Consider the following 27,980-nt stretch of genomic DNA (forward strand, 5'->3'; position numbering starts at 1 on the left):
ATGATCATCACCCCTTCCTTGAATATTCTAGTAAAAGAAGTGATATTGGTCTTTAATTTTTGCTTACAGAGTTCTACTAAACCTGTTAACTTTTTATTATTAATCGTTAACGGCTTGTCATATTTTCTTCTTGGCACAAGTTTGTTAATTGAAAATGTTCGAAGTTGCCTTTTCTGTATTTTTAATTTCGTAAAGTTGTCTGATTTAAAATTATATTTGAAATAACTGTGTGCAGTGTCTTCTTTTATAATATTATTGTAGCCAAACTATGTTCAACCATTTGACAACATTTCCTTCAATGTCAGTTTTTTTAGTTTTAATAATTTGAATTTGAAGTTCTTTAAAATTCAAAATGTATTCCTGATCTATTTCAACTACTTCGTATTTTGATTTATTTAAAGCCATTTTAATCACTGTACATATACCATCCCTATGGATCATAAATTTCCAAGCCTTTACTCGCGTTTTCGATATGGGCATGGACCATACCACGTTCCATTTGGGAATATCCGGGCTCAAAAAATAACTGGTCGATATTTGAAATATTTAGTGTTTCAACAGCAAACAGCAACATTTTGGCCCGAACAAGTTTCAGACATAAAAGCGAAGTCTTTCCCAGTAACTTCACTTTTCATTTTATTTGTAAGGCAAGAGGCTACCTCAGAAGATCCACGACCCGCTAGTGCTTCGTGTCATACAAAGTTTTGTGCTACGACTGGACGTTTTTCTGTTAAACACTGACAAAATCAAAATATTAAATAATTACGACAAATATATACATAACCGGCAATAAGAAAATAACATATATTTATGTTTTCTTTTAACTTTGGCAAAACTAAAAAATGTAATGGGTAATCAGATTATTGAAATCATGTAATCATGTAATGAGTAATCAGATGATAGAATTGAACAATATCGAAAATAAACAAATGTATTTAGCTATCCAGTATCAAAATGACGTTTTTCAAACAAATACGAATTATAATAATAACGCTGTCTACAATTACAGCTTAAAATATTAGTGTCAATAAACGTTAACAGTCGATAACTGTTTTTGATGTATCACGAAATTCACTGTGAGATAACGTTATCACCTCTTAGATGTTTTTGACATGAACAATTTTTTCACAATAATTGGTACTTAACGTTTAATGTATTTTGTAATCTGCTGTAGATAGAGATACAGGTTTTTGTTACTAAATGAAGTCGAAAACGGTGAACTCGATTATAGATATATCGCAATTTCACAAAAAATATAGATAACGTTGTTTGACACTAAACCCTCGATATGCGTCTACACTTTATACTCTTTAACTAAAGAAGTTGAGGAGTGGACCGAGTGGAGAGCTGTTTGTCTCAAGTTGGTCATTCAGAATAATATCCGTATTTTTAAATTTATTAATTTTCATAGATTCTAATAAGGATAGCTTAAGGACTTTATTTTGAATATGGAGAGTTTGAGATTGGTTATTAAAAGAATGGTTATGATCTAGAATATTCTAGAAGGTGAAGTGCACCTTCTGAATGCAGAGTGGACTTGCTTGGTGCACAAGTTAAATCTAATTATTAGTCCATTCTTTCACGGTTTTTGCTCTAAATTTTAAATAACCGCTTGGATTGACATGAAATTTGGCATACGTATAGCTTACGTGTCAAAGAAAAAAAGTGATATTGTGCCGATATGCGCTTTTGCCCAGAGGGTGGTTTTCACCCCCTCTTGAGGGTGAAAAAATATATGTCCAAACTAAGTCCGGAAATGGGTAATTTTGAGTAACTTTTGTTCTATAGAGCTTTTTCGCCAAGTCAACACTTTTCGAGTTATTTGCAAGTGAATATGTTCATTTTTCAACAAAATAACCACATTTTTAGACGGTTTTTCGCAAATAACTCAAAAAGTAAGTATTTTGTCGAAAAAAACGTTCTTAGCAAAAATATAGCCTATAAAAAAGTAAAAAAAATGGTGTACGCGTTAGGTCTCTGGATCTCGTAAAAGCAGAGTTATAGTGAAAAATAGATTCATATTCACCAAATTTCAAATAGAATATTTCGACGTGAAATATCCAAAAAATTAAGCACTTTTTGGGGAAAACCTATTATAACTTTTTTAAAGTGTTTAAAAAAAGCTTTATTTCTGTTTTTACAAAAAGTTTCTAGCATTAAATGTAAGCAAGTTACGCTCAAAATAAAGTTGGTCCCTTTTGTTTTTGCAAATAAAAATGGGGAAGACCACCCCCTAATTAGCAACTTAAATTAAATTAATCGTTACCGCTCCACAAATTATTTTACTTATGTTGTGTTTATATGATCTGTAAGTTTTATCGATTCAAAGTGCTTATTTTAAAAAAAAATTGGTTTCAAAGTAAAATGTTTAAAAATTAAAATTTTGAAAAATATGGTTTTTTTCAAAATAACTTAAAAATTCTTAGAGATACCAAAAGTCTCGAAAAACAAAAAAGTCAGATTTGCTTTTCTGAATATCATGTATTTTTTTGTTTTTCTGTTAAACAAAAATTGATTAAGATTTGGTGTTTCTAAATTTGCATACATTCGTGATCAGTGACTCGTCCAACCCCTCATAACTGGAGCCCTTTCAATAATAAGGACTTTGAACCGATGAAACTTACAGATTATATAAACAATATATACAATAGTCAAGAAACTTGTGAAGTCGTAACGGTTAAGTTCATTTTAGATACTAATTAGGGGGTGATTTTCTCGATTTTTTTACCAAAACCAAAGGGACTAACTTTATTTTGAGCGTAACTTGTTTAATTTTGATGCTAGAAATTTTTTTTATAAAACAAAAATGAAGCTTTTTTTAAACACTTAAAATAAGTTGTAATGAGCTTTCCCCGAAATGTGCTTCATTTTTGGTTATTTCACGTTAAAGTATTCCGTTTGGAATTTGACGAATATGAACCTATTCTTCATTAGATATAACTCTGCTTCTACTAGGTGTAGAGACATGATATATACACCATTTTTAAAAATTTTTTACATGCTATATTTTTGCTAAAATTGTTTTTTCGACAAAATACTTACTATTTGAGTTATTTGCGAGAAACCGTCTAAAAGCGTGGTTATTTTGTTGAAAAAATGAACATATTCACTGCCAAATAACTCGAAAAGTGTTGACTTAGTGAAAAAACTCTATAGAACAAAAGTTACTTAAAATTCACCAGTTTCTCCATTTCCTGACTTTCTTTGGAAAAATATTTTTTCACCCCCAAAAGGGGGGTGAAAACCACCCCCAGGGCAAAAGCACATATCGGCACAATATCACTTTTTTTCTTTGACTTCTTAGCTATGTGTATGCCGAATTTCATGTCAATCCAAGCGGTTCTTTAAAATTTAGAGGTTTTGCAATATTTTACCGTTAAAGAATGGACTAAATTTAGCATCGGGATTTCAAAAATGAGGAATATTTCCCCCCTTAATGTTGAGGAAGTGCTAAGCTGATTTGTAGTTTCCATCTACAATTTCCATCTACAATTTGAAATATATATAAAAAAATCGTTTTTTTTTCTTAAATGAATTACCATGATTAAAAATTACCATGGTTAAAAAACCATGGCGCACTAAATATTTCGATACCTCTTCGAGATGGTACGCGTTTTCTATTAACTTCCCCCAGATATTACAATTACAAAATAGTTTCCAGTGATTTTTAGATTTTTCAAGTGCTTCTTTTTTTCGGCTTGGTTTGCTGAGGTACTTTGATTGTTGGTTAATAAAATAAAAGTAAGTATAAAACTTACCCTCCAATATTGTAAAACTTGCAACAATGTCGGTAAATCTGCCAGATTAATTTTCCCACTAATATTAAAATCTCTTAGCATGATTAAACTCTTACACAGTTCTAAGCTTGGTTTTTCAGACAAATACAGTTTCCAGTGAGTTTTCAGGATTTTTTGTAATTGACTAGCATCGATTTCAGATGAATATTTCAGCAGCATTTTATTTATCGGCGCTTTACCATCTCCCTTTAATAATGAAAATAATATTAAGAGATATACAGGATGTAACAAAAAAACAGGTTATAAATTGAATCACATATGCTGGGGCAGAAAATAGTTCGATTGAACCTAACTTATCTTAGTACAAATGTTCACATAAAAGAAGTTACAGGCCTTTGAAATGAAAAACGATTTTTTATAAAATCGAATATATATCGATAATATATCGAAAACTGTTAAAGAGATTTTTTATTGAAAATGAATAGGTAGCATTCTTATAGCAAGATTATATTAAAAAAAAAATAACAGTGAAATTTGTGCACCTCGTAAACATTCCATAGGGGTTTTGTTCCCTTAACACCCTCCCCCCTCAAATATTTGTATACGTTCCAATTAAATTACTATTGGGGTACCTCTAGTACTTTTTCGATAAGCCAGTTTTTATCGAGACATTTTGAACATTTGTAAAATCTCAATAATTAATTATTTAGAATGGGAATATTATTTTCATAATATTATTACCAGGTCTCTATAACCGTACTTATATATGTTACAGTTCAAGTTGATTCTCAGTTAGAGTTGACTCCAACTAGTTGGAGTCAACTCCAACTGAAACGAGCAGTAAAAGTTGATTTTAAAAATTTAAATCAACTTTTACTAGTTGAAGTTGACTCTTCCTGGATCGATTCAGTAAATGTTGATTATACGAGAATCTCAAGTGCACTTTTGATGAGTGTGCGTTTCTTTGTTTTGACCGTTTCAACTACTTATTAGTATAGTCTGTAACGTGGCCATTGTTAGGTAAATTATTCTGATTCGATTTTTTGCACAAACTTACTCAAATAAATATATCCGTATAACAATCCTTATAACAAATACACAGGGTGTCACGCGGTACCGCGGTCGAAAAATTGTTTAACCAATTTTTGTTAACCAAATTCACAAAAATAATTTTATCTACTCTATCTCGTATTATGTAAAGTGTAAAGGTTTTATTGTGTGAAAATTGTAAATATAGATAGCAGTACATGAAGGGTTTAAAGTGTGTCTGTGGGTTTTACCCTTAAAAAGTGGGTTTTACTTTTTCGCACTGTTTTTTAGCACACTTTCATATAATTAAACATCCTTAACTTTCGCCTTCGGGAGGAAATTAGACACGCCCTTGCAACGGCAAGTGAAATGCTCACAAAACAGCGACCACGGAAGCAAAGATGGATGACAGAGGAAATATTGGATTTAATGGATGAAAGAAGAAAATGCAAGCAGCACAAACCAATGTACAAAGCATTAAGTAGAACCATTAAACAAAAAAATAAAAATTGCAAAAGAAAAATGGATAACAGAACAATGTGAAGAAATCGAAAACTTATATAAAAAACATGATGACTTATCTGTATAAGAAACTCAAGGAATTCACAGGCACGACATACTCACAAGGACCAAATAATCTAATCAACGCAGAAGGCAAACTGATTTCAAGCCCTGAAGAACAAATAAACATATGGGAAGACTATTTAAAGGAACTCTTCTATGACATCAGAGAACCTCCTACATTAAATACCGAAAACGACGAAGGTCTTCCAATACTGAAGTCCGAACTGGAATATGCTCTACGTCAACTAAAAAACAACAAATATGTAAGAAAAAATGAAATACCAGCTGAGCTATTGAAGTTAATCAACGAGGAAACTTAGACCTTCTTCTTGGACTATTTAATAATGTTTACAATACAGGGACTATCCCTAAAATATGACTTGAATCAGTCTTCATACCACTGCCTAAAAAGAAGAACGCCAAATTATGCCAGGACTTCCGCCTTATAAGTCTATTAAATAACATTCTGAAGCTTTTCTTGCGTATCATACAGAACAGAATATATTATAAAAATGTGATGAGGTCACCGGTCAATAACAATTTGGCTTCAGGAAAGGTATGGGGACACGAGAAGCAATATTCTGTCTTCAAACTCTGGAACAAAGATACAAAGATCAGCAAGCAGACCTTTTTATCTGTTTCATAGATTTTGAGAAAGCGTTCGATAGGATGAAGCACAAGACCTTGATAGAAAGATTGAACGATATCGGAGTCGACAAAAGAGATTCTAAAATTATAGAGGCTATTTATTGGAATCAGACAGACCAATGGTAATACGTCAAGGCCAATTGAAATACAACGATGTGTTAGACAGGGTTGTGTGCTATCACTCATACTTTTAAAGTCTACTCTGAGGTAATATTTCCGAACTCTTTATCGCACTCTTCAGAAGGAATCAGGATAAACGGTCAGAGAGTAAATAACATCCGCTATGCAGATGACACAGTAATAATGACTGATTCGGACCATAGTCTGCAGATACTGTTGGATAGGGTTACTGAGAGTTGTGGAAAAATAGGGATGACGATCAATACTGCGAAAACAAAAGTTATAAGAATATCAAGGAACAAAAATTTACCTCTTCCAATAAATATGTGAAACACCAACAGCTTGAATACGTAAGCCAGTACAAATATCTTGGTTGCTGGTTCAACAATCAACTTGATTATAAACAAGAAGTCAAGAGCGAGAATAGAGGTAGCCCGACAGGGGTTTATCAAAATGAAAAGCTTATTTTGTAACAGAATCAGCCTTAGATGCCTTTTCTGCATTGCTATGTGTGGTCAATACTTTTGTATGGAACGCAGGCCTGGACACAACACAACACTGATGAACAAGTTGGACGCCTTTTAACTCTGGCTTTATAGAAGAGACTTGAAAATACCTTGGACAACCCACACCACCAACGAATATGTTCTGAGGAGAGTAGGTACAGATAGGGAACTGCTAAAAATCATTAAAGTCAGAAAATTTAGCTACCTGGGACACATAATGAGAAACGAAAAGTACCGCCTCACGCAACTGATCATCCAGGGTAAGATTGAAGGAAAACGGGGTCCCGGTAGGCGCCAGATTTCATGGCTTAGAAATATCAGAGACTGGACCGGCCTTGATTCAACATCTTTGTTTAGAGCCGCGTTGGACAGAGACAGATTTATCAGTGTAGTCGCTAACCTCCACTAAAGGAGAAAGCACCACAAGAAGAAGAACTTTCGCCTTGTCATGGTGATGACATGTGAGCAATAAATTACAAAAAAAGTTTTGACAGTTTTGTGGTTTGACAGAAGTTTGAATTTTTAAATGTCAAAATGGTGAATCTCACTCTCACTCACATTGATAACTGCGTCAATACGCTCCTAGCGCTCATTGTTAATAATTAAAAATAACCGCTTAGTTATAAAATAATAACAAAAATTTCTTCAGTATCTTGTAGGGGGGTCGTTAAAATTTTATTTGGTGACTTTCGGACTTTCATAATAATTTTTAACTGAGTTATTAAGCCTTGAAAATGGTCATTTTCGTATTTTGCAAATTTTAAATAGCGTATAACTCGACAACAATCAATTTTAGAGCAAAATCACAAAATACCTTTTTTGCTCAGAATAACCCAAATGATCTAAAAAAAAATTGTTCGAAGTGAAAAAATTATTTTTGTGAATTTGTTATAAGTAGATTTGTTATAAGGACCTCTTTTTGAGTAAGTTTGTGCACAAAATTCAAATCGGAGTAATTTACCTAACGGGGGCGACGATACAGCCTAGACTAATTGAACATATTCAGTAACATTTAAATTCTAGAATCGGCTGTTTGTGTGAATCAGAATCAACTTTTACTAAATGGCATTGGGAAGAGTATACTTTTCCTAGTTGGAGTCTACTTTTACTAGTAAATGTTGAATATAAATCTTCATTTTATATTTATAATCAACTTTTACTGAAACCAGCCGTTAGAGTTGACTCCAACTAGTTGGAGTCAACTCCAACTGGATAATCAACTTGAACTGTAACATATATATGATCGGTTTAGAACGTCTTGCGGCGTTGTCCGACTCCCAAATTCCATTCCTTCCTATTTTGCCACAGGTCATCCCTGAGGTCTCGCGCGCTCATCGCTTTCCGGATGCCGGTGGTCCAATTAACTTTCGGTCTCCCTCGCTTCCGATGTTCAGGAGGTTGCCATTCCAGACATTGTTTTGGAAGTATCTCGTCATTCATTCTGTTTACGTGTCCATACCAGATCAGTTGTCTTCTCTCTATATCTTTCATTATTGTTCCTTCTATTCCCATTCGATTTTTAATGTCTTCATTTCTGATATGTTCTTTTCTGGAAATTGAAGTAGTGGAAATGAATGCGATAAGAAGGTCATTACGTATATCCAGAAAAGAACATAACCGTACTTAACCATTTAAAATTGTTGGATTAGATTGGTAATGTTTTTGGTGTATGGTAGGTTTGGTTAGGCGTTGATTTTAAAAAGTGTTGCTGGCTAGATGGGCGCTGTTCCCAAAGGTCATCAACGAAGAAAAAAACCATTTAAAAATATGGTGTATTTTACAAATGTTCAAAATATCTCAATATAATCTGGCCTATCGAAAAAGTACTAAGACGCAAAATAGTTTTAAAAACATTGTGTTTACCTAATATAGTACCACAATAATAATTTAATTGAAGCATACAAATATTTGGGGTGGTTTAAGGGAACAAAACCTCCATAAAATTTTTATGGGGTGCACAAATTTCACTGTTATTTTTTTAAGATGTTTCTGCCATGAGAATGCCACACGTCCATTTTCAATAAAAAATAGTTTTCAATATATTGGAACAAATCTATTTTCGTTTTGTAACTTCAAAGATCTGTAACTTTTTTATGTGCCCATATTTGTACTAAGGTAAGTTAGGTTCAATCGAACTATTTTTGGTCTCAGAAAATGTGATTTAATTTATGCCCCCCTTTTTGTTACACCCTGTATAAGTGGCTATATAAAAATTGTGGTCAAAAATATTAAAAATAATTATAAAAACTTACCGCGACGGATGAACCCGAATGATCCACAAACTCAGATGCAATGTTTCTAATAAGCATATTATCTTCATTTACTTCCCTAAAATTTATAAAATATAGTAAGATTTCTTCATCAGCAGTCAGTAAAAAGTTCACGCACTACAGAGTGTGGCTGGAATTTCTGATTAATTCAAGAGGAAATTTAACTAGGTAGAGCTTTCGACTCTGTCTCCGGAGTCTTCGGTAATACCTACTTTTCCTAAATAAGTTCGAAGCTGCGAAAATTTGTATTATTTGATATTTCATTATTTCGAATACTTTCTCTCTCATACACCGACTACAATACTGCGCATAGACGCCATCCTCCACCGGCACCTTTATAAAACTTTATAGAAAAAAAAGTTGCTTAGAATTAGTCAGTTTATCAAATTTAGTCCAGGGTAATAAGGATTTTCTCGGGACACTCAAAGATCCAGGTAGCTGACGACTTTTTTAGTTATTGTTGACCTATAGGAAGAAAACCTACCTGTTTCCTGCCTAGAGTTCGAGTTCGTTTTTAATTATTAACAATTTAGTGCAAAAATCGTGATTTTTTTGATTTTTTGCACTCCATTCAAAAATTAAATAGTTGACATAAAATTACAGAATTTAGTTTTTAGAACATTGAAAAACCTTCAAAATGCCGATTTTTTAAAGTTAAAAAGTTAATTTGTTGCTAAGCAAACTGCAAAATAAGTGAAAATTGTTATTTGTTAATCACTTTTACTAAAACTACCTTAGAACTTTAGTGTTTCACCCAAAGTTGGATATTGGGGTACTTAACAAACCCTCAAAATTTGAGACTGATTCATTAATTAATTTAAGAGTTATTCTATTTGTTTTTCCCAGAGACCTTTATTTTGCAATAAGATAAGACAGAAAATAATGAATATAGAGCAATTCTGAGTATGCCAAATAAAAGTAGAAGAGTGATAGTATCAAAATGTATTAGAAAAAGATAAAAAATGATTAACATAGTCAAAAATCCTAATGCCAAATTTTTAAAATTTTGTAGTTTATAAACATTTAGAATAACTTTAAAAATGTTGTCCGTAGAAACAATATTTTTATAATATTCGAAAATATAGTATTTTAACACGAATTTTCAAATAAAAAAATTTGGCCTGGGCTCATTTGGGACAAAGTTAGCCATATGTTTTTTTTTAATTCACAGCTAATTTGTTTATAATAATTAAGGAATCTCATTAATGCCATTTTAAAGAAAGGGATTTGTATTTTTTCGTAAAAAATTGGCACAAACATTATACCTTCACAGCACCCTCTACGATTTTTCAAAAATGTAATGCAAACGATTACTACGGGGAACCTACAAATCCAGCGAGTTAAAATACCAAAAAAGCAATTTCAAACGAATATAATTTGCTGTATCTCCGGATTAACTCAATGGATTTTGATCTTTCTTTTTTTAATTGGTATGTAATTTTTCCGTACATTAGAAATATGCAATTTGTCTATAAATTTATTAATTAATAAACAGTCTAATTTGTTTAAACAATTCTTAAAAAAATATTTTTTTCACAAAAATTTATTTTTTAATCATAGTATCAGTAATGATCACAGAAAAAGTTAAATAGTATGGTATAGTTAGACCCAAACCCAGACATCCAAAGTGAAAGTTATCCTCCAACACCAAATTGTTCTATTTGGTCCACATAATGTTCAGAAAAAAGTCACACCATTTTGAGCGTCGGGTTTGGAGGGGAGAGGGGGGAGAAATAGGTAAATTCGTAGTTTTTTATGTTTTTCGTCAATATTTCTAAAACTATGCGGTTTAGCATGAACAACCTTCTACACAAAATTGTTCTACATTAAATTTGAAATAAAAAAGACTCTATGCATAACCCTTCTAAAATGAACGGTTCCAAAGTTACGGAGGTAGTTTAGTATAATTGGTCCAAAAAAAAGGCCTAACCCAGACATCCAAAGTAAAAGTTTTCCTTTAACACCAAATTGTTCTATATGGTCCACATATTGTTCAGTAAAAAGTTACACCATTTTGAGCGTCCGGTTTGGGGGGGAGATGGGGGAGAAATCGGTAAATTGGTAGTTTTTTTAAGTTTTTCCTCAATATTTCTAAAACTATGCATTAGCGTAAATAATGTTCTACAGAAAAATGTTCTACATAAAATTTAAAACAAAAAAGGTTCTATACATAATTGTCATAAAATCAACGGTTCAAGAGTTACGGAGGGTGAAAAGTGGAGGTTTTCGATACTTCTTATATTCACCGATTTCTCCCCCCTCTCCTCCCCCCAAACCCGACGCTCAAAATGGTGTGACTTTTTTCTGAACATTATGTGGACCATATAGAACAATTTGGTGTTAGAGGATAACTTTCACTTTGGATGTCTGGGTTTTTGGTATAGTTATATCATACATTGCCCAACAAATATAAAAAGTAATGAAAACCTTGACTTTTCACCCTCTGTAACTCTGGAACCGTTGATTTTATAACAATTGTGTATAGAACATTTTTTGTTTTAAATTTCTTGTAGAACATTTTTGTATATAACATTGTTTACGCTAAAGCATAGTTTTAGAAATATTGACGAAAAACCTAAAAAAAAACTACTAATTTACCGAATTCTCCCCCATCTCCATCCCAAACCGGACGCTCAAAATGGCGTAACATTTTACTGAACAATATGTGGACCATACAGAACAATTTGGTGTTAGAGAAAAAGTTTTACTTTGAATGTTTGGGTTAGGCCTTTTTTTGGACCAGTTATACAGGGTGTAACAAAAATACAGGTCATAAATTAAACCACATATTCTGGGACCAAAAATAGTTCGAATGAACCTAACTTACCTTAGTACAAATATGCACACAAAAGAAGTTACAGCCCTTTGAAGTTACAAAATGAAAATTGATTTTTTTTGAATATATCGAAAACTATTAGAGGTTTTTTGTTGAAAATAGACATGTAGCATTCTTATGGAAAGAACATCTTAAAGAAAAATTATAGTGAAATTTGTGCACCCCATAAAAATTTAATGGGGGTTTTGTTCCCTTAAACCCCCCCAAACTTTTGTGTCCGTTCCAAATAAATTATTATTGTGGTGCCATTAGTTAAATTCAATACTTTTAAAACTTTTTTGCCTCTTAGTATTTTTTCGATAAGGCAGTTTTTATCGAGTTGCGGCTTCTTTTTTAATATGTTTACATAAAAATTTTATGAGGGTTTTGTTCCTTTAAACCCCCCAAATGTTTGTGTACGTTCCAATTAAACTATTACTGCGGTACCATCAGTTAAACACAGTGTTTTTAAAACTTTTTTGCCTCTTTGTATTTTTTTGATAAAGCATCTTTTATCGAGATGTGGCTTCTTTTTTAATATGGTTCAAAATATACTTAAAAATGTAAATCATAAATAAATTTTCATATTATTACCAAGTCTCCATAACCGTACTTTACCATATACAAATATGTGGTGGATTTGACAAACATTCAAATATCTCGATAAAAACTGACTTGAAAAAAGTACTAAGAGACAAAAAAGTTTTTAAAAACTTGTGTTTAAGTAATGGCTCTACAATAATAATCAAATTGGAACGTACACAAAAGTTTGGGGGGGTTTAAAGGAACCAAACCTCCATAAAATTTTTATGGGGTGTCCAAATTTCATTATAATTTTTTCTTAAAATACTACTGCCATAAGAATACCACATGCCCATTTTCAATAAAAAATATCTAATAGTTTTCGATATATTGGAAAAAATCGATTTTCATTTTGTAACTTCAAAGGGCTGTAACTTTTTTTCCATGTACATCTGTACTAAGGTAAGTTAGGTTAAATCGAACTATTTTTGGTCCCAGCATATGCGATTAAATTTATGACCTGTATTTTTGTTACACCCTGTATTATACTACCTCCGTAACTTTGGAACCATTCATTTTAGAAAGATTATGCATAGGGCCTTTTTTATTTCAAATTTAATGTAGAACAATTTTGTATAGAAGGTTGTTCATGCTAAACCGCATAGTTTTAGAAATATTGACGAAAAACTTAAAAAACTACGAATTTACCGATTTCTCCCCCCTCTCCCCCCAAACCCGACGCTCAAAATGGTGTGACTTTTTTCTGGACATTGTGTGGATCATATAGAACAATTTGGTGTTGAAGGATAACTTTCACTTTGGATGTCTGGGTTATGCCATCTTTTGGATCAACTATACTATACTAAAAGTACACTTTAATAAATAAATGATTTTTATTAGATAATTATTTATTGAAGATAATTTATTTATTAAAGTATACCTTAACTTTTTCTATGATTAATAGGGATAGTATGATTAAAATCATGGATTTTTGGGAAGAAATTATTTTTCAAAAATTGTTTAAACAAATTAGACTGTTTATTAATTAATAAATGTAGTGTGCAAATTACATATTTGTAATGTACAGAAAAATTACATACAAATTAAAAAAAGAACGGTCAAAATATATTCAGTAGATCCCGAGATATAGAAAATGATAGTGAGTTTTAAGTTGCTTTTTTTTAGGTTTTGAACTCATGCATTTGTCGGCTCCCAGCTCTCCCTTCACTTACCACGACTAGTCACCAGTTAAACTACATTTTTAAAAATTCGTGTAAAATTCCAGCTTTTCTAATATGTAAAATGACTTTTTCTACAGACAACATTTTTAAAGTTATTCTAAATGTTTTTAAACTACAAAATTTCACAAATTTGGGATTAGGATTTTTGACTATATTAGATCATCTTTTTATTGTTTTTTAGTACATTTTGATAGTATTAGTTTTCTACTTTCATTTGGCATACTCAAAATTGCCCTATCTTCATTATTTTCTGTCTTATGTTATTGCAAAATGAAGGTCTCTGGAATAAACAATTAGAATAACTCTTAAACTAATTAATGGATCGGTCTCAAATTTTGAGGGTTTGTTAAGTGCCCAATACCGAACTTTGGGTGAAACACTAAAGTTCTAAGGTAGTTTTAGTAAAAGTTATTAACAAATAACGATTTTCAATTATTTTGCAGTTTGCGAAGCAACAAATTAACTTTTTAACTTTAAAAAATCGGCATTTTGAAGGTTTTTTAATGTTATAAAAAATTAAATTTTGTAATTTTATGTCAACTATTTAGCTTTTGAAAGGGGGCAAAAAATCGAAAAAATCGCGATTTTTGCACTAAATTGTTAATAATTAAAAAACGGACGCGAACTCTAGGCAGGAAACAGGTAGGTTTTCTTCCTATAGGTCTACAATAACTAAAAAAAGTAGTCAGCTACCTGGATCTTTGAGTGTGCCGAACATGGTCTATTTCTAGCTTATTACCCTGGTCTATTTCTGAATTCATTTTGAAGTTGAACGTATGTTTTTTCATCACATTTTGGGTATCGTATACATCAAAACCGTATTGTAGTGTTATGTTTTTTGAACATTTTGTTTTTGGATTGTCTCTGATCTTTAAAAACAAAGAAAATAGACGGTTCTATTCTTTAACATGTCGTGTTTTAACTGAAACAAAATTAAAGTAACAATAAAAACTAACAGTTAATATACCTTTAAAACAGAAGGGCACATAAAGTTAACATTCTGGTCGACACCTTAAAATTATTTGTCGAATAAGTGAGCGGTATGCGCAGTGCAACAGAAGAGAGACGAGATTGTTTAATGGAGGCTCTGTAATGTTATAGGGTGGAATTTCCTTGAGAGCAGATACGGATTTGGTGTTTACGTGGAGGCTCTTTAAAGAGCGAGAGGTACATGGCACATATTCTTTTTTGAACACTTTGTTAATTTTGAAGTATATATAGAAAATAATTTCATCTTAGTGTATGATAAGACCTGACCTCCTCACGTATTGTATGTTGTTAGTTAAAACACATAATAAAGAGTAAAAGCGTCAAGTTTCTTTGTTATTAGAGATATCAGTGAAATTAAAAAAAAGAATGTTTGAATCTTTTACTCCCTACATGGTGTCTCAAACTTTTGTTTCAGTTAAAACACATACTAAAGAATAAAATCATCTGTTTTCTTTGTTTCGAAAGATATCAGGGACATTTAAAAAAAATGTGCACAAAATATAGGACTACATTACGATTTCAATGCATACTCACACTTGTACTTTGTTCTCCCTACAGGGTGTCTCAAATTTAACATAAGGAATACATAATTTTTCTTCCACCCGGTATAAGCACAAAAAGAAATTTGAGTAAACTTTTACCCAACTGTGTAAATACAAAAGAAAATTCTAAAATAAAAAAAAATAGCGGAATCCGTTAAACTGTTCATGAAAAAATCAACTATGAAAATCAACATAATTTTAGGTGATGCACAAACTTTTGAAACTATGTTTATGTAAATAGGTAGATTAAAGAAAAACCGACTAACTAAACCAATCCTAAATTTGTGCCCCTTGAAAACATGAAGTGACATGAAGCCGGATCAGGCAGCAAATATTTAATCTTTGTCCTGTAATGAAGAAGAAGAGGATGAAGAAGAAAAGTATTTTAAAAATGAATGTAATATGAAGTAAGCTGATAAAATTTTACATAGCGTTACTCTACAGAGTAGAAAAAGGAATACTTAGAAAAAAGGCATTGAGGATGTAAAAAACAGGGACATGAGTGTGAGAGGGAAAGGATGCCTAAAGTCAAAAAAAGAATGAAATAAAGCATGGTGGATACTATAATTATTAAAATACATTGTACATTATACGTCTTACCATATAACGCTCTGTTCATCGGTGAATATTCTTAATAAAAATTTTCCTTCTAAATTTGGGATGTTGGTTTGAGGTACAACGATATAATCCCCTGATGGTAAAGTGAAGAAAGTAACCACTTCTCTCGCTATCGAATGATTTGTTACATCTAACGGTTTCTGAAACAATAATTGTCACTTTTTAATATAGCCCTGGATCCCGCGTACCAAAAAAAGTTGATTATTAGCAAGCTGAAGATTTATTAATAGCTTAACGGTGTCTAGTCGGACAAACTTTGATGTACGGGAACACTGGCCCAGGGGAAGTTTTAATTGTGGAACAGGTTAAAAATTTGGAACGTCAGACTACGGAAACGTTACATATGTATTATGTCGGACAGAACTTCCAATTGATTTATTACCCTTTCATTAAACTCTCATGCAAAAATCAGACAGCTATTTATCACGTGTTGGACTTATTAAAATGCCCAGTTGGTGATAAATACCAGTCTGATTTTTGCATGAGAGTTTAATGAAAGGGTAACAAATCAATCGGAAGTTCTGTCCGACAAAATACATGTGACGTTTTCGTAGTCTGACGTTCCGAATTTTTAACCTGTTCCACAATTAAAACTGTCCCTGTTCCAGTGTTCCCGTACATCAAAGTTTGTCCGACTAGACACCTTTAAGCTATTAACAAATTTTCGGCTTGCTATTAATCAACTTTTTTTTGGTACGCGGAACCCAGGCCTAATATTGTATCTAGATGCTTAAAATATTCAATTAGTCGATGGTCTCCAATACACGCTGTACTCAACCTACGGCTAGTGATGTTGATTATAGTTACTTTCGAGTATTCGTTACAAATCGTTACTTTTGTATAAAGTAATCATATCCAGTATTCGTTACTTTGATTACTTTGATTACTTTTGTATTAGTACCAGTAATCATATCTAGAATCACATTTCTCAGTACATATTTTGTATAAGTATCAGTAGGATACTTTGAATACTATGATTACTTTTGTATTTGAGTACCGGTAATCATATCTAGAATCGCATTTCTCAGTATTTCGTATAAGTATAAGATCCGATAATATAGCAACGACCTTCACCGATCCGAATTTAATGGATAGAAATTCTGAATAATGGATTTATTATGTTAAAAATTATTGAAAACAAGGGGTGCCCGGAATAATTTTGTCCAGACTAATTAATAATTAAAAATTATTTTTTTTTTATAAATTCTACTAATTTTTTTGGCCCGGGCAGATATTCTTTTAGATTATTGGATCATAACAATAAAATACACATAAACCAAGATATTTAGGAAAAAATAAATTATTTTTAGGGAAACAGTGAAACAGGAAAAAGTTTTCAATAGAACAATGGGAGGAAATGCAAATAAGAATAGTGTGTATTTATTATTAAAATCTAATGTGTTGCATTTTTATTTTCAAAGGAACTAAGATCTGTGAAATTGTGTGAATTATCTACCTCGACAAATCGTATAGACATCTGTTTCTGGGTGCATGCTTTGTTAAATGTTATACATACCTCCCTCTGTTTCAGCTACTTCTCAGCGCCCTGTAATCCTGTAAAACTCTTCATAGCCTTCGCCCTTCATAGATAAAATTTTAGTTAACTGTACTGATACCGAACACTCGTGGAATACCGGTCCGATTCCGATATCAACCGATTGTAGTTACAATACTCAAAATAGGTACTCGCTCTGATACGATTGGTACGAAGTAACGAAGTAATCAGAATAATCAAAGTAATCAAAGTAACGATTTGCCTCTCTGTATAGTAATCGTTACTTTCGGTATTCGTAAGTAACGAATACTTTGTAACGAATAGTTTCTTTTTTCAACATCACTACCTACGGCGTCTATTGGATCTATTGGATACCACCGGCTAAGTCGGTGGTCACTTCAATTCCGCCGTAATTTGAATTTGTTTTGGAAATAGTTATTTTCCTAACAAGTGCAGAAAGTCATACTTTTCCGCACGAGACTTGAGTTTGCCGAATGACGCGAAGCGGGAGTTCGGCAAGCAGTCGAGTGCGGAAAACAGACTTTCTGCAAGCGTTAGGAACAATATTTTTTCTACGAGTCTTTAAAAAATGACCAAATCTTGATTATCCAGTTGGAGTCAACTCTAACGGCTGGTTTCAGTAAAAGTTGATTACAAATATAAAATGAAGATTTATATTCAACATTTACTAGTAAAAGTAGACTCCAACTAGGAACAGTATACTCTTCCCAATGTCATTTAGTAAAAGTTGATTCTGATTCACACAAACAGCCGATTCTAGAAATTAAATGTTACTGAATATGTTCAAATTAGTCTAGGCTGTATCGTCGCCCCCGTTAGGTAAATTATTCCGATTCGAATTTTTTGCACAAACTTACTCAAAAAGAGGTCGTTATAACAAATCTACTGGGTGCCAGACAGTACCTTGATCGATAAATTGTTTAAACAATTTTTTTAGACAAATTCACAAAAATAATTTTTTCACTTCGAACAATTTTTTTTTAGATCATTTGGGTTATTCTGAACAAAAAAAAGGTATTTTGTGATTTTTCTCTAAAATTGATTGTTGTCGAGTTATACGCGATTTAAAATTTGAAAAATGCGAAAATAGCTATTTTCAAGGCTTAATAACTCGGTTAAAATCCATTATTATGAAAGTCAGAAAGTGACCAAATCAAAGTTTATAGCTACCTCTACAAGATCCAGCAGAAATTTTTGTCACTATTTTATTACTAAGCTTTATCTTTAATTATTAACAATGAGCGCTAAGTGCGTATTAGGCGGCCGTCAATGGTGAGTGCTAAAGAGATGGTACCGCGTGACACCCTGTGTATTTGTTTAGTGCGTTGCCGCTCCTGCAATACTTAGAGCAGGTATATCGATGGATTCTTATGTAGTTTTGCCTTCTGAATCCAAATCTGAAAACGGCATTTTGATATATCTAACCGTCTTCGAGATAATCGACCTCAAAGTCTAAAATGTGACGTCACAATCCGGTTATCTCCTACAGATGCACTAAACGTCAGCTCAAATGGTCGATTTGCCAACCATAGGTTATTTACATTTGAGTTTGACACTTCGTGAATGTCAAACTAAATTTTAAATTAAGTATTAATAAAACATCAATGACATTTGATAGTGAATTTAAATTATTATATAAAATAAATAAGATGTTCAAAAATACAATTTGAGTATAAATATTTTAAAAGCAATAATTTATTAACAGTTTTAAAAAGGTTTATACCAGTATAAATACGGCCTCCCATTTATGATAAATATAAAAATATATATATAGCAAATGGAAACTATAAAATTAAAATATTATGTATACCTAGTCGTTCCCTAAACTCATCGACACAACTGGCTAGTGATTGTATAAGGTAATTTTTTTGTTTTTTGAGAATTTTGTCGAAATTGGCAAAATTACTAATTATTTAGTACTTAATAATTATTAACTATTTAAAAATTATTTTTTTTTGTCGAATTGGCAAAATTATTGACTAAAATCACTAGCCAGTATTGTGTCTGTGTACATCCTTCTAATGGAAAAAAATATTTGAAGATTTTTCTCAAATTATGGATACCAAGAACATTTTCATTTATAACTCTTTTATTTTTAATTTGACAAATAAAAGTTATTCTTCATAAAAAGCTCTTCTTGTTCTAAAATTTATGATGTAACCGTGTCCCAAAAGTAGGGGAACGGTCGAATATTTCGCGAACTAAACATAGGATGGAAAAACTGAAGAATACGTGTTCAATAATTTTTTCAAAAATTTATCCAATGACACCAAACACCAACTCCCACTACACCCCCTGGAGGTAGGGTGGAGGGGGATTTAACTTTAAAATCTTAAATGGAAACCCCTAGTTTTTCTTGCAGATTTGCATTCGTTACGTAAAAGTAAGCAACTTTTATGCAAGACATTTTTTCGAACTGTGGATAGATGGCGCTATAATTGGAATAAACGATTTATCCTGATACCATAGGTAAATTATAGAAACGGTCTAATATCTCGAGAAATACACTTCCAAATAAGAAACCAAAAAACAGGTTTTTAATATTGTAAAAGAATCGGGTACTTAATACCGTCTTCCTTACTCTGAGGTTGTATTTACTTCAAAGTAACGGGAGTCTTGTCAATCTTTATTACACAAAATATAAATTTAATAATACATACAATTTTTTCTTCGATTTCTGGTTCAGTAAGTTGGAATATCTGTCTGGAATTAATACACCATTATTTATATTCTTTAATCGTGAACAAGCGCTAAATAACTAATTTTTTATCGAGAGTAATTTTTTGATGGTTTTTGTGAAGTTAAATTTTTAGAATTGTCAGATTGTTTTTTCAATAATATTAACATAGTAACGTGTAAAGTTGCGTGTTTTAATAACGTGGCGATAATTTATAACGAGTAACGAGTAATATAACAGAAAAAAGAAAATATGTGTTGGAAGTATTCCAACATTTTCCCCGCCGCGAAAAGAAGAATTAAAATAAAATCAAGAGATGAGTAGAAACAATAAACAAAGGTGAACTATTATTCTAACAAAATCAAGAGATGAGTAAAATCAATAAACAAAGTGAACTATTATTCTAAGAACAAAGACAGTAAATAAGTTAAACAATAGGGGGCAAAGGGCAAATCTTTGTAATCGAACGAATACAATGGCCATTTGAAGTTTGACGTTTAACAAGTCTTACTTTATTGTCACGACCTGGGATAACTTCTAATATTCGAGCACGTAACCATTTCAATGGAGGTAGGTATGTTGTCCTCCTTGATTAAAACTAAATCGTCTATCTTTAAATTTTCATGAGACGACATCCATTTACGCCTATTTTGCAATCTGTTGAGGTACTCAACCGACAAGCGTTTCCAAAAATGTTGTTGTATATGGGAAATGTGTTGCCAGAAGGATAGTTTACTTTCTGGTAACTTGGAAATATCAACCTCGGGGTAAGCTGTTAGACTACTTCCAATTAGGAAATGTCAAGGAGTTAAACTGTAACGTCTAGGGTGTTATGGCCTTCAACCAAGTTACTATGTTATTCGCCGGAGTCCCGAATTCCTTACGCGTAATCGGATATGTTTTCGTCGGCGGCTGGTAATAAAAATGTTTATGACACGCGATAGGGACGGACCACTTCGGTACATTTTGGAGGACAGTGAAAAAAGATTAATGGTTTTTTTTGTTGGGTATTGAAACTTCTAATTTCTAATAAACCGGAGAAACAGATTCGAGGAATTTATTTGAACGTTATTTTTTTTTTCGGGGAGTGCGCTGCGACGAACGGTCGAGAAAATACGATTGGAATGTTTTTTTTTGCTTGGCGTGTGTGTAAGCGAACGAAGAGTACTTTGGCTTGGCAGTTACGGGTTGGTTCCTTGAGAAAAGGGTGCGATCGGGTGCGAATTTTTCAATACCAAGGTGATCCGCGGAGAAAAATACGAATTCGCGTAATACCGTACTAACTATGTCTGAAGTTGTCGTCTAGAGTGTAGACTTGGAACACTAAATGACGGACTAGCTGGGACCCGGGTGAAGTGAGACAGTGGCGGATACTCGAGGTGGTGTCTCGATCGCCATCGCAGGGGATGTCAACCAGTTCGTGTGTTTGCTGAGACGTCGGAAGCCGTAGCTTTAAGGTAATTGACTTTTCTTATTTCTTAGTAGGACATTAGAACATTATAGCCGGTTCTATACATAAACATTGAAGATCAGTAGGATCACTAGATAAGGGACATAAGGGCCTTGAATTTAAAATAGCTTCTATCTGTGATAATACAGTAGTTACCTGTTCAAATGTAAGTCGAGTATTATTCATTAATCTATAGAGATGATATTTTGTGGATTTAACTGCGGCTTCCCACAGTCCACCCCAATGCGGACTGTAAGGGGGAATAAAAGTCCATTTTATTTGAGTTTCAGAAGCAAATTGTTGAATGCGAGTTACATTTTCCTTATTTTGAAAGAAATCGTATAATTCTTTTAATTGATTACGAGCACCAAGAAAATTTGTAGCATTGTCACTGAAAATATTTGAAGGATTATGCCCCTTCTCGAGATAAATCGCTTAAGAGTGAGTAAAAACGCTTCTGTGGATAAAGAAGAAACTAGTTCTGTGTACCGCTTTAGTAGCCATACATACAAATATAGCTATACGAGTATAAGCTTTAAGAATTGGGGCTTTACGAAGAATTGAAGTTTTAATTGGAATAGGACCTGCAAAGTCCACGCCAACATTGTCAAAAGGTCTACAAGGTGAGATTCTTACTCTAGGCAAATCTGCCATTACTTGCTGAGCGGTTTGTGCCTTTAACCTATGACAAAGAATACAGCTTCGAATTATCCTTTTGGTTTTCGGAGACCATCTAGCGGCCAGAATTTTAATCTGATATTAGACAAAACAGTTTGGGCTCCTGCATGTCCAAGTCGATTATGTTCGTGTTTTATCAGAAGTCTAACTACATGATGTTTGGAAGGTAATAAACGAGCATTTTTTTGATAAATGGGAATATCGGCATTTTTTAATCTACCACCTACACATAATTCCCCTAATGAATTAAGAAATGGACTTAGTGACAAAATTTGTTTGTTTGAGAGGGGTTTACTAGACTTTAATTCAGCAATTTCTTGTGCAAACGATTGCATTTGAATAATTTTTATTATAGAAACAAGACTTTATCTAATTCCGTAACCAAAAGGAGATCAGATAATTTTATTGATGATTTTCTAGTACATATTTTCGATAAATCTTTGAATGTATACAAAAGAATGAACCCGTGTTGAGCTGCCCCCCCCCCCCACTTGCAAAAATTAAAAAACAAATAGCCCTGATTTATGAGCTATTTATGAGCTCTCATATTCAGCAAACTAAAAATTTTGAGCTCGTTCCACTGAGCAGGAATTTAATACCCTAGTGGGGGGGGGGGGGCTGAGTCAGCCCCCCCCCACTACTTAAAAATAGGAATATTGAATCGGTTTTTGCGGCAGAATTACGAGCTATTTATGAGCTCTTGAAATTATATACTTTCGATTTTTGAGCTCATCCCCTTCACCCCCAAACAACCCTTTAATTGATTTAACTTAAGAGAAAGATGCTGAGAAAACTTAAAATATATCGTATTGCGGATATAATTCATATAGCTTATATACTTTAAGAATAAACTATTAAATCAAGAGCATTTCGATTATTGAGCTACAACCCCTTCGCAAGAAAACCACCCTATCCTCCCGGCTTAAGAGAAAGTTGTACTTAAAATGCATTAAACTAATTATTTGGCGACTACATATCATTTAATAATTTATAACCTTCCAAATTACGCGCATTTAGATCAGTAAATTGCAATTTATTTTGTATAGTGCAGTCACTGAAGGTAAAAATCAACGATTACCTTCAATTTTGGTGAACCGTCATCGATTTTCACGAAAATTGGTCAGTAGTTAGAGGATACGTCAAGAAACAAAGGTGACATGGTACCACCTTGCGCCTTTACCCTGAGGGTGGATACCGCCCCTTCTCGGGGGTGAAAATTATTTTATAAAAAATAAATGCACAAATCAATAAAAGAACAAATTAAAAGCAAAATTTATTATATAAAGTTAATAAAATAAGTCAATACTTTTTAAGTTATTAAAGATCAAAGATTTTGATTATTTGTGATAAAAATGCATGTTTTGAAGAGGTTTTTTGTAAATCACTGAAAAACTTTAAGTTTTTACAAAAAAGTTAATAGTAGTTTAATTCGTATGAATCTCGGAAAATTGTTCGAATGTAATTTGTTCGAAGAAATTTATTCGACGGAAATTTGTTCGAATGTTATTTGTTCGAAAAGAAATTTGTTAGAATATAAATTTGTTCGAACAAATTTAATTCGAATAAAATTCCGGATACCGTTTTTAAGAATACCTCGAATCTATTTTAGAATTCCTCGAATAATTTATTTATAAAATAAAATTCCTACCTGTCTAATTGCAATAGGGATATTAGGGGGACATCCCTAAAGGGCCAAATTTTACCTGAGAGGAGGAGACCTAACCCTGCGGTCCTAACCCAACTTGCGGGTATTAGAGTGAGAGAGGTATTTTGGTATGTGGCCTTTTTGGGTAACCCCGGATATTAGAGATTACCTAAGTCATTAAGTATTAATCACGTAGACCATTCCCTAGAATAATTTATTTATAAAATAAAACTCCTACCTGTCTAATTGCAATAGGGATATTAGGGGGACATCCCAAAAGGGCCAAATTTTACCTGAGAGGAGGAGACCTAACCCTGCGGTCCTAACCCAACTTGCGGGTATTAGAGTGAGAGAGGTATTTTGGTATGTGGCCTTTTTGGGTAACCCCGGATATTAGAGATTACCTAAGTCATTAAGTATTAATCACGTAAACCATTCCCTAGATACTAATTCCTCGAATAATTTATTTTCGAACCAATTTCCTTTCGAACTACTTTCTTTCGAACAACTTTCTGTTCGAACAATATATATTCGAACAAATTTCCGTCGAATAAATTTCTTCGAACAAATTTCATTCGAACAAAATTCCGGATATGATTCGTATAGCTTATATTCTAAGAATAAACTCTTAAATCACGCTTCTTTCGATTATAGAGCTACAACCCCTTCGCAAGAAAACGACCCCATATTCCCGGCTTAAGAGAGAGTTGTTCTTAAAATAATTTAAATTAATTATTTGGCGACTACATATCGTTTAATAATTTATGAGCTTGCAAAATATACGCATCTCAATTATTGAATTGCCATTTTCTTTCTATAGTGCAGTCACTGAAGGTAAAAATCAACTATTACCTTCGATTTCGGTAGATAGCCATTTATTTTCACGAATTGACAATAACAACTTGGGGTTTTAGCCTGGGGTATATGTCACCTCTTCTCGGGAGTGAAAATTACTTGATTAAAACTAACCCCACAAATCGAGAGAGGGACAAATTGTAAGCAAAATTTGTTATATAATGTGATTAAAATAAATCAATACTTTTTGAGTTATTAAAGATCAAATATTTTAATTTTTGGAAAGAAAATGCATGCTTTAGAGCGATTTTTCATAAATGACTCAAAAACTGTAAGTTTTTACAAAAAAGTTTTCATCACTAAAATTGAAGCTAATAAAAAATATAATAAATTGCTTACTTGAAAAACCCTTTAATGTTAATTTAAAGTAAGTTATTGGTAATTAAATATATATTTTTTTCCGCGACTGTTTAAATCTAAGGGTTTAAGCTTAAATAACGGGAAAGAGATGCATTTTATAACACTTAGGTACTAAATACTTGTCAAAGTACTTAGAAATACCTATGAAAAATAAGATCCAGAAAAAGTTGATAGTATCAAAATCCGCTCACCAATTTTCGTGAAAATGAATGGAGATTTACCGAAATCGAAGGTCATAGTTGATTTTTACCTTCAGTGACTGCACTATAGAAAGAAAATGGCAATTCAATAATTGAGATGCGTATATTTTGCGAGCTCATAAATTATTACACAATATATAGTCGACAAATAATTAATTTAAATTATTTTAAGTACAACCCTCTCTTAAGCCGGGAATATGGGATGGTTTTCTTGCGAAGGGGTTGTAGTTCAATAATCGAAAGGCGCGTGATTTTAGAGTTTATTCTTAGAATATAAGCTATACGAATTAAACTACTATTAACTTTTTTGTAAAAACTTACAGTTTTTCAGTGATTTACAAAAAACCTCTTCAAAACATGCATTTTTTTCACAAATAATTAAAATCTTTGATCTTTAATAACTTAAAAAGTATTTACTTATTTTATTAACTTTATATAATAAATTTTGCTTTTAATTTGTTCTTTTATTGATTTGTGCAGTTATTTTTTATAAAATAATTTTCACCCCCGAGAAGGGGCGGTATCCACCCTCAGGGTAAAGGCGCAAGGTGGTACCATGTCACCTTTGTTTCTTGACGTATCCTCTAACCACTGACCAATTTTCGTGAAAATCGATGAAGGTTCACCGAAATTGAAGGTAATCGTTTATTTTTACAAAATCCACGAGGAAAATAAACTTCCTGTAGCTGGCTGTATACCATAAATCACAAAAATACCAAGTTTCTTGTAAAAGGTATATATTAAAATACCCTAAATAAGGGTCACAATACAAAACGTTTTCGGATTAAGGAATCCATCATCAGTGTTTAAAAGCCAAAATTTGCATGCCTGAGCCACCAAAATGCATAGAGTAAAAACCCTTTAAATGTAAATAATAAAGATATTTTACATATTTATATAAAATTCATCGGATGTTATAGATAAACCTGGATGTTACCCAGGCCAACACAGGACTCTCCCCACGTGGTTGGAACTTTTTTTGGAGAAAACCTCACATATTGGATTTCAATGGCCAGCTCAGAGTTGGCCATTGAAATCCAGTATGTGAGGTTTTCTCCAAAAAAAGTTCCAACCACGTGGGGAGAGTCCTGTGTTGCCCTGGGTAACATCCATTTTTATCCATAACATCCGATGAATTTTATATAAATATGTAAAATATCTTTATTATTTACATTTAAAGGGTTTTTACCCTATGCATTTTGGTGGCTCAGGCATGCAAATTTTGGCTTTTAAACACTGATGATGGATTCCTTAATCCGAAAACGTTTTGTATTGTGACGCTTATTTAGGGTATTTTAATATATACCTTTTACAAGAAACTTGGTATTTTTGTTTATTTTTACCTTCAGTGACTGCACTATACAAAATAAATTGCAATTTACTGATCTAAATGCGCGTAATTTGGAAGCTTATAAATTATTAAATGATATGTAGTCTCCAATAATTAGTTTAACGCATTTTAAGTACAACTTTCTCTTAAGCCGGGAAGATAGGGTGGTTTTCTGGCGAAGGGGTTGTAGCTCAATAATCGAAATGCTCTTGATTTAATAGTTTATTCTTAGAGTATATAAGCTATAGGAATTATATTCGCAATACGATATATTTTAAGTTTTCTCAGCATCTTTCTCTTAAGTTAAATCAATTAAAGGGTTGTTTGGGGGTGAAGGGGATGAGCTTAAAAATCGAAACTATATAATTTCAAGAGCTCATAAATAGCTCGTAATTCTGCCGCAAAAACCGATTCAATATTCCTATTTTTAAGTAGTGGGGGGGCTGACTCAGCCCCCCACTAGGGTATTAAATTCCTGCTCAGTGGAACGAGCTCAAAATTTTTAGTTTGCGGAATATAAGAGCTCATAAATAGCTTATAAATCAGGGCTATTTGTTTTTTAATTTTTGCAAGTGGGGGGGGGGGGGCAGCTCAACACGGGTAAAGAATGAAGTAATCTTGAAAATTTCGAAAATTTTTCAAAAACTTCTTGTCAGAATGTGTTTTGTGTTGTTTCCCGTGTATGAATACTCACAAGGGTTGTTTTTCTTTCTAAAATTTGAGAGGGTTCGGGATCATGATTATGTTTTAATAAATTTAGATTGGAATCTAATAGAAACGGCGGGCCGTGCCACCATAATTTGGAGTTTATGAGTTGTTCTGCTAACATAACCCGGAAAGGAATGTCAGCTGGATTGTCTAAAGATTTGACATGTCTCCAATGGGAGTTTTTTGACAGAATCTGAATTTTAGAAACTCTATTAGAAACAAATGAAGTCCAACGAGAAGGGTGAGATTTAATCCAGCACAGAGCAATTTCTGAATCAGACCACAAGTTTATAAACGAGAGCTGGTTTTCAAAAATTGCGCAAAGTGTATTTGTTAATTGAGCAAGAAGGACCATAGCGCAGAGTTCAAGACGAGGTAGTGATACAGTTTTAATTGGGGTTACTCGAGATTTATTAGATGTGAGCAAAACAGAAGAAACAGAGTTGTCGTTATAAACTGTTCTTAAATAAACACCGGCAGCATATGCTTTAATGCTACTGTCAGCGAAACCATGTATTTGAACATAATTAACAGATTTGTTAAGAAACATGTATCTAGGGATTTTTAATAACTTTAAATAGGGCTTTTCATTCACAGTCATTTGTTTCGAGCTTCTGTCAATTGTCGTATAATCCGTGTAAATTAATATTATACACAGATTATACAACACATGACAGAAGCTCGAAACAAAGGACAATCGATGAAAAGCCCTATTGGGAAAACATTTAATAAACTTATTCCAATCGTGAGTAAATGAATCGTTTAATGGTTCGTCCCAATTAACCTTTAACAACCATAACCATAATTGTTGCATTAATAGTTTCCCTATTACAATCAATGGGCTAATTATACCAAGAGGATCATACATGCTTGCAATGACTGAAAGAGCCTTTCGTTTTGTGAGTACAGTTTCAGAATGCGTTTCAGGAACCGAGACAGACAAAATATGAGAGGCTTGA

At 32.6% G+C, this 27,980-nt stretch overlaps 1 protein-coding gene across 3 annotated transcripts in view; it reads right to left on the reverse strand.

Annotated features, from left to right (window-relative positions):
* The window catches only part of LOC126883081 (calpain-9-like), a 425,026-nt gene that overhangs the window by 27,882 nt on the left and 369,164 nt on the right, over positions 1 to 27,980 (reverse strand). For all 3 annotated transcript variants that reach the window (XM_050648317.1, XM_050648311.1, XM_050648316.1), the window contains 3 exons: positions 15,585 to 15,742; positions 8,857 to 8,932; positions 3,759 to 3,983 (listed from right to left, as the gene is read on the reverse strand). In XM_050648317.1, the coding sequence (XP_050504274.1) occupies positions 3,759 to 3,983; positions 8,857 to 8,932; positions 15,585 to 15,742 (459 nt within the window). The remainder of the gene's footprint in view (positions 1 to 3,758; positions 3,984 to 8,856; positions 8,933 to 15,584; positions 15,743 to 27,980) is intronic.

Source organism: Diabrotica virgifera, chromosome 1 (assembly GCF_917563875.1).
Source record: "Diabrotica virgifera virgifera chromosome 1, PGI_DIABVI_V3a".
NCBI classification, from domain to species: domain Eukaryota; kingdom Metazoa; phylum Arthropoda; class Insecta; order Coleoptera; family Chrysomelidae; genus Diabrotica; species Diabrotica virgifera.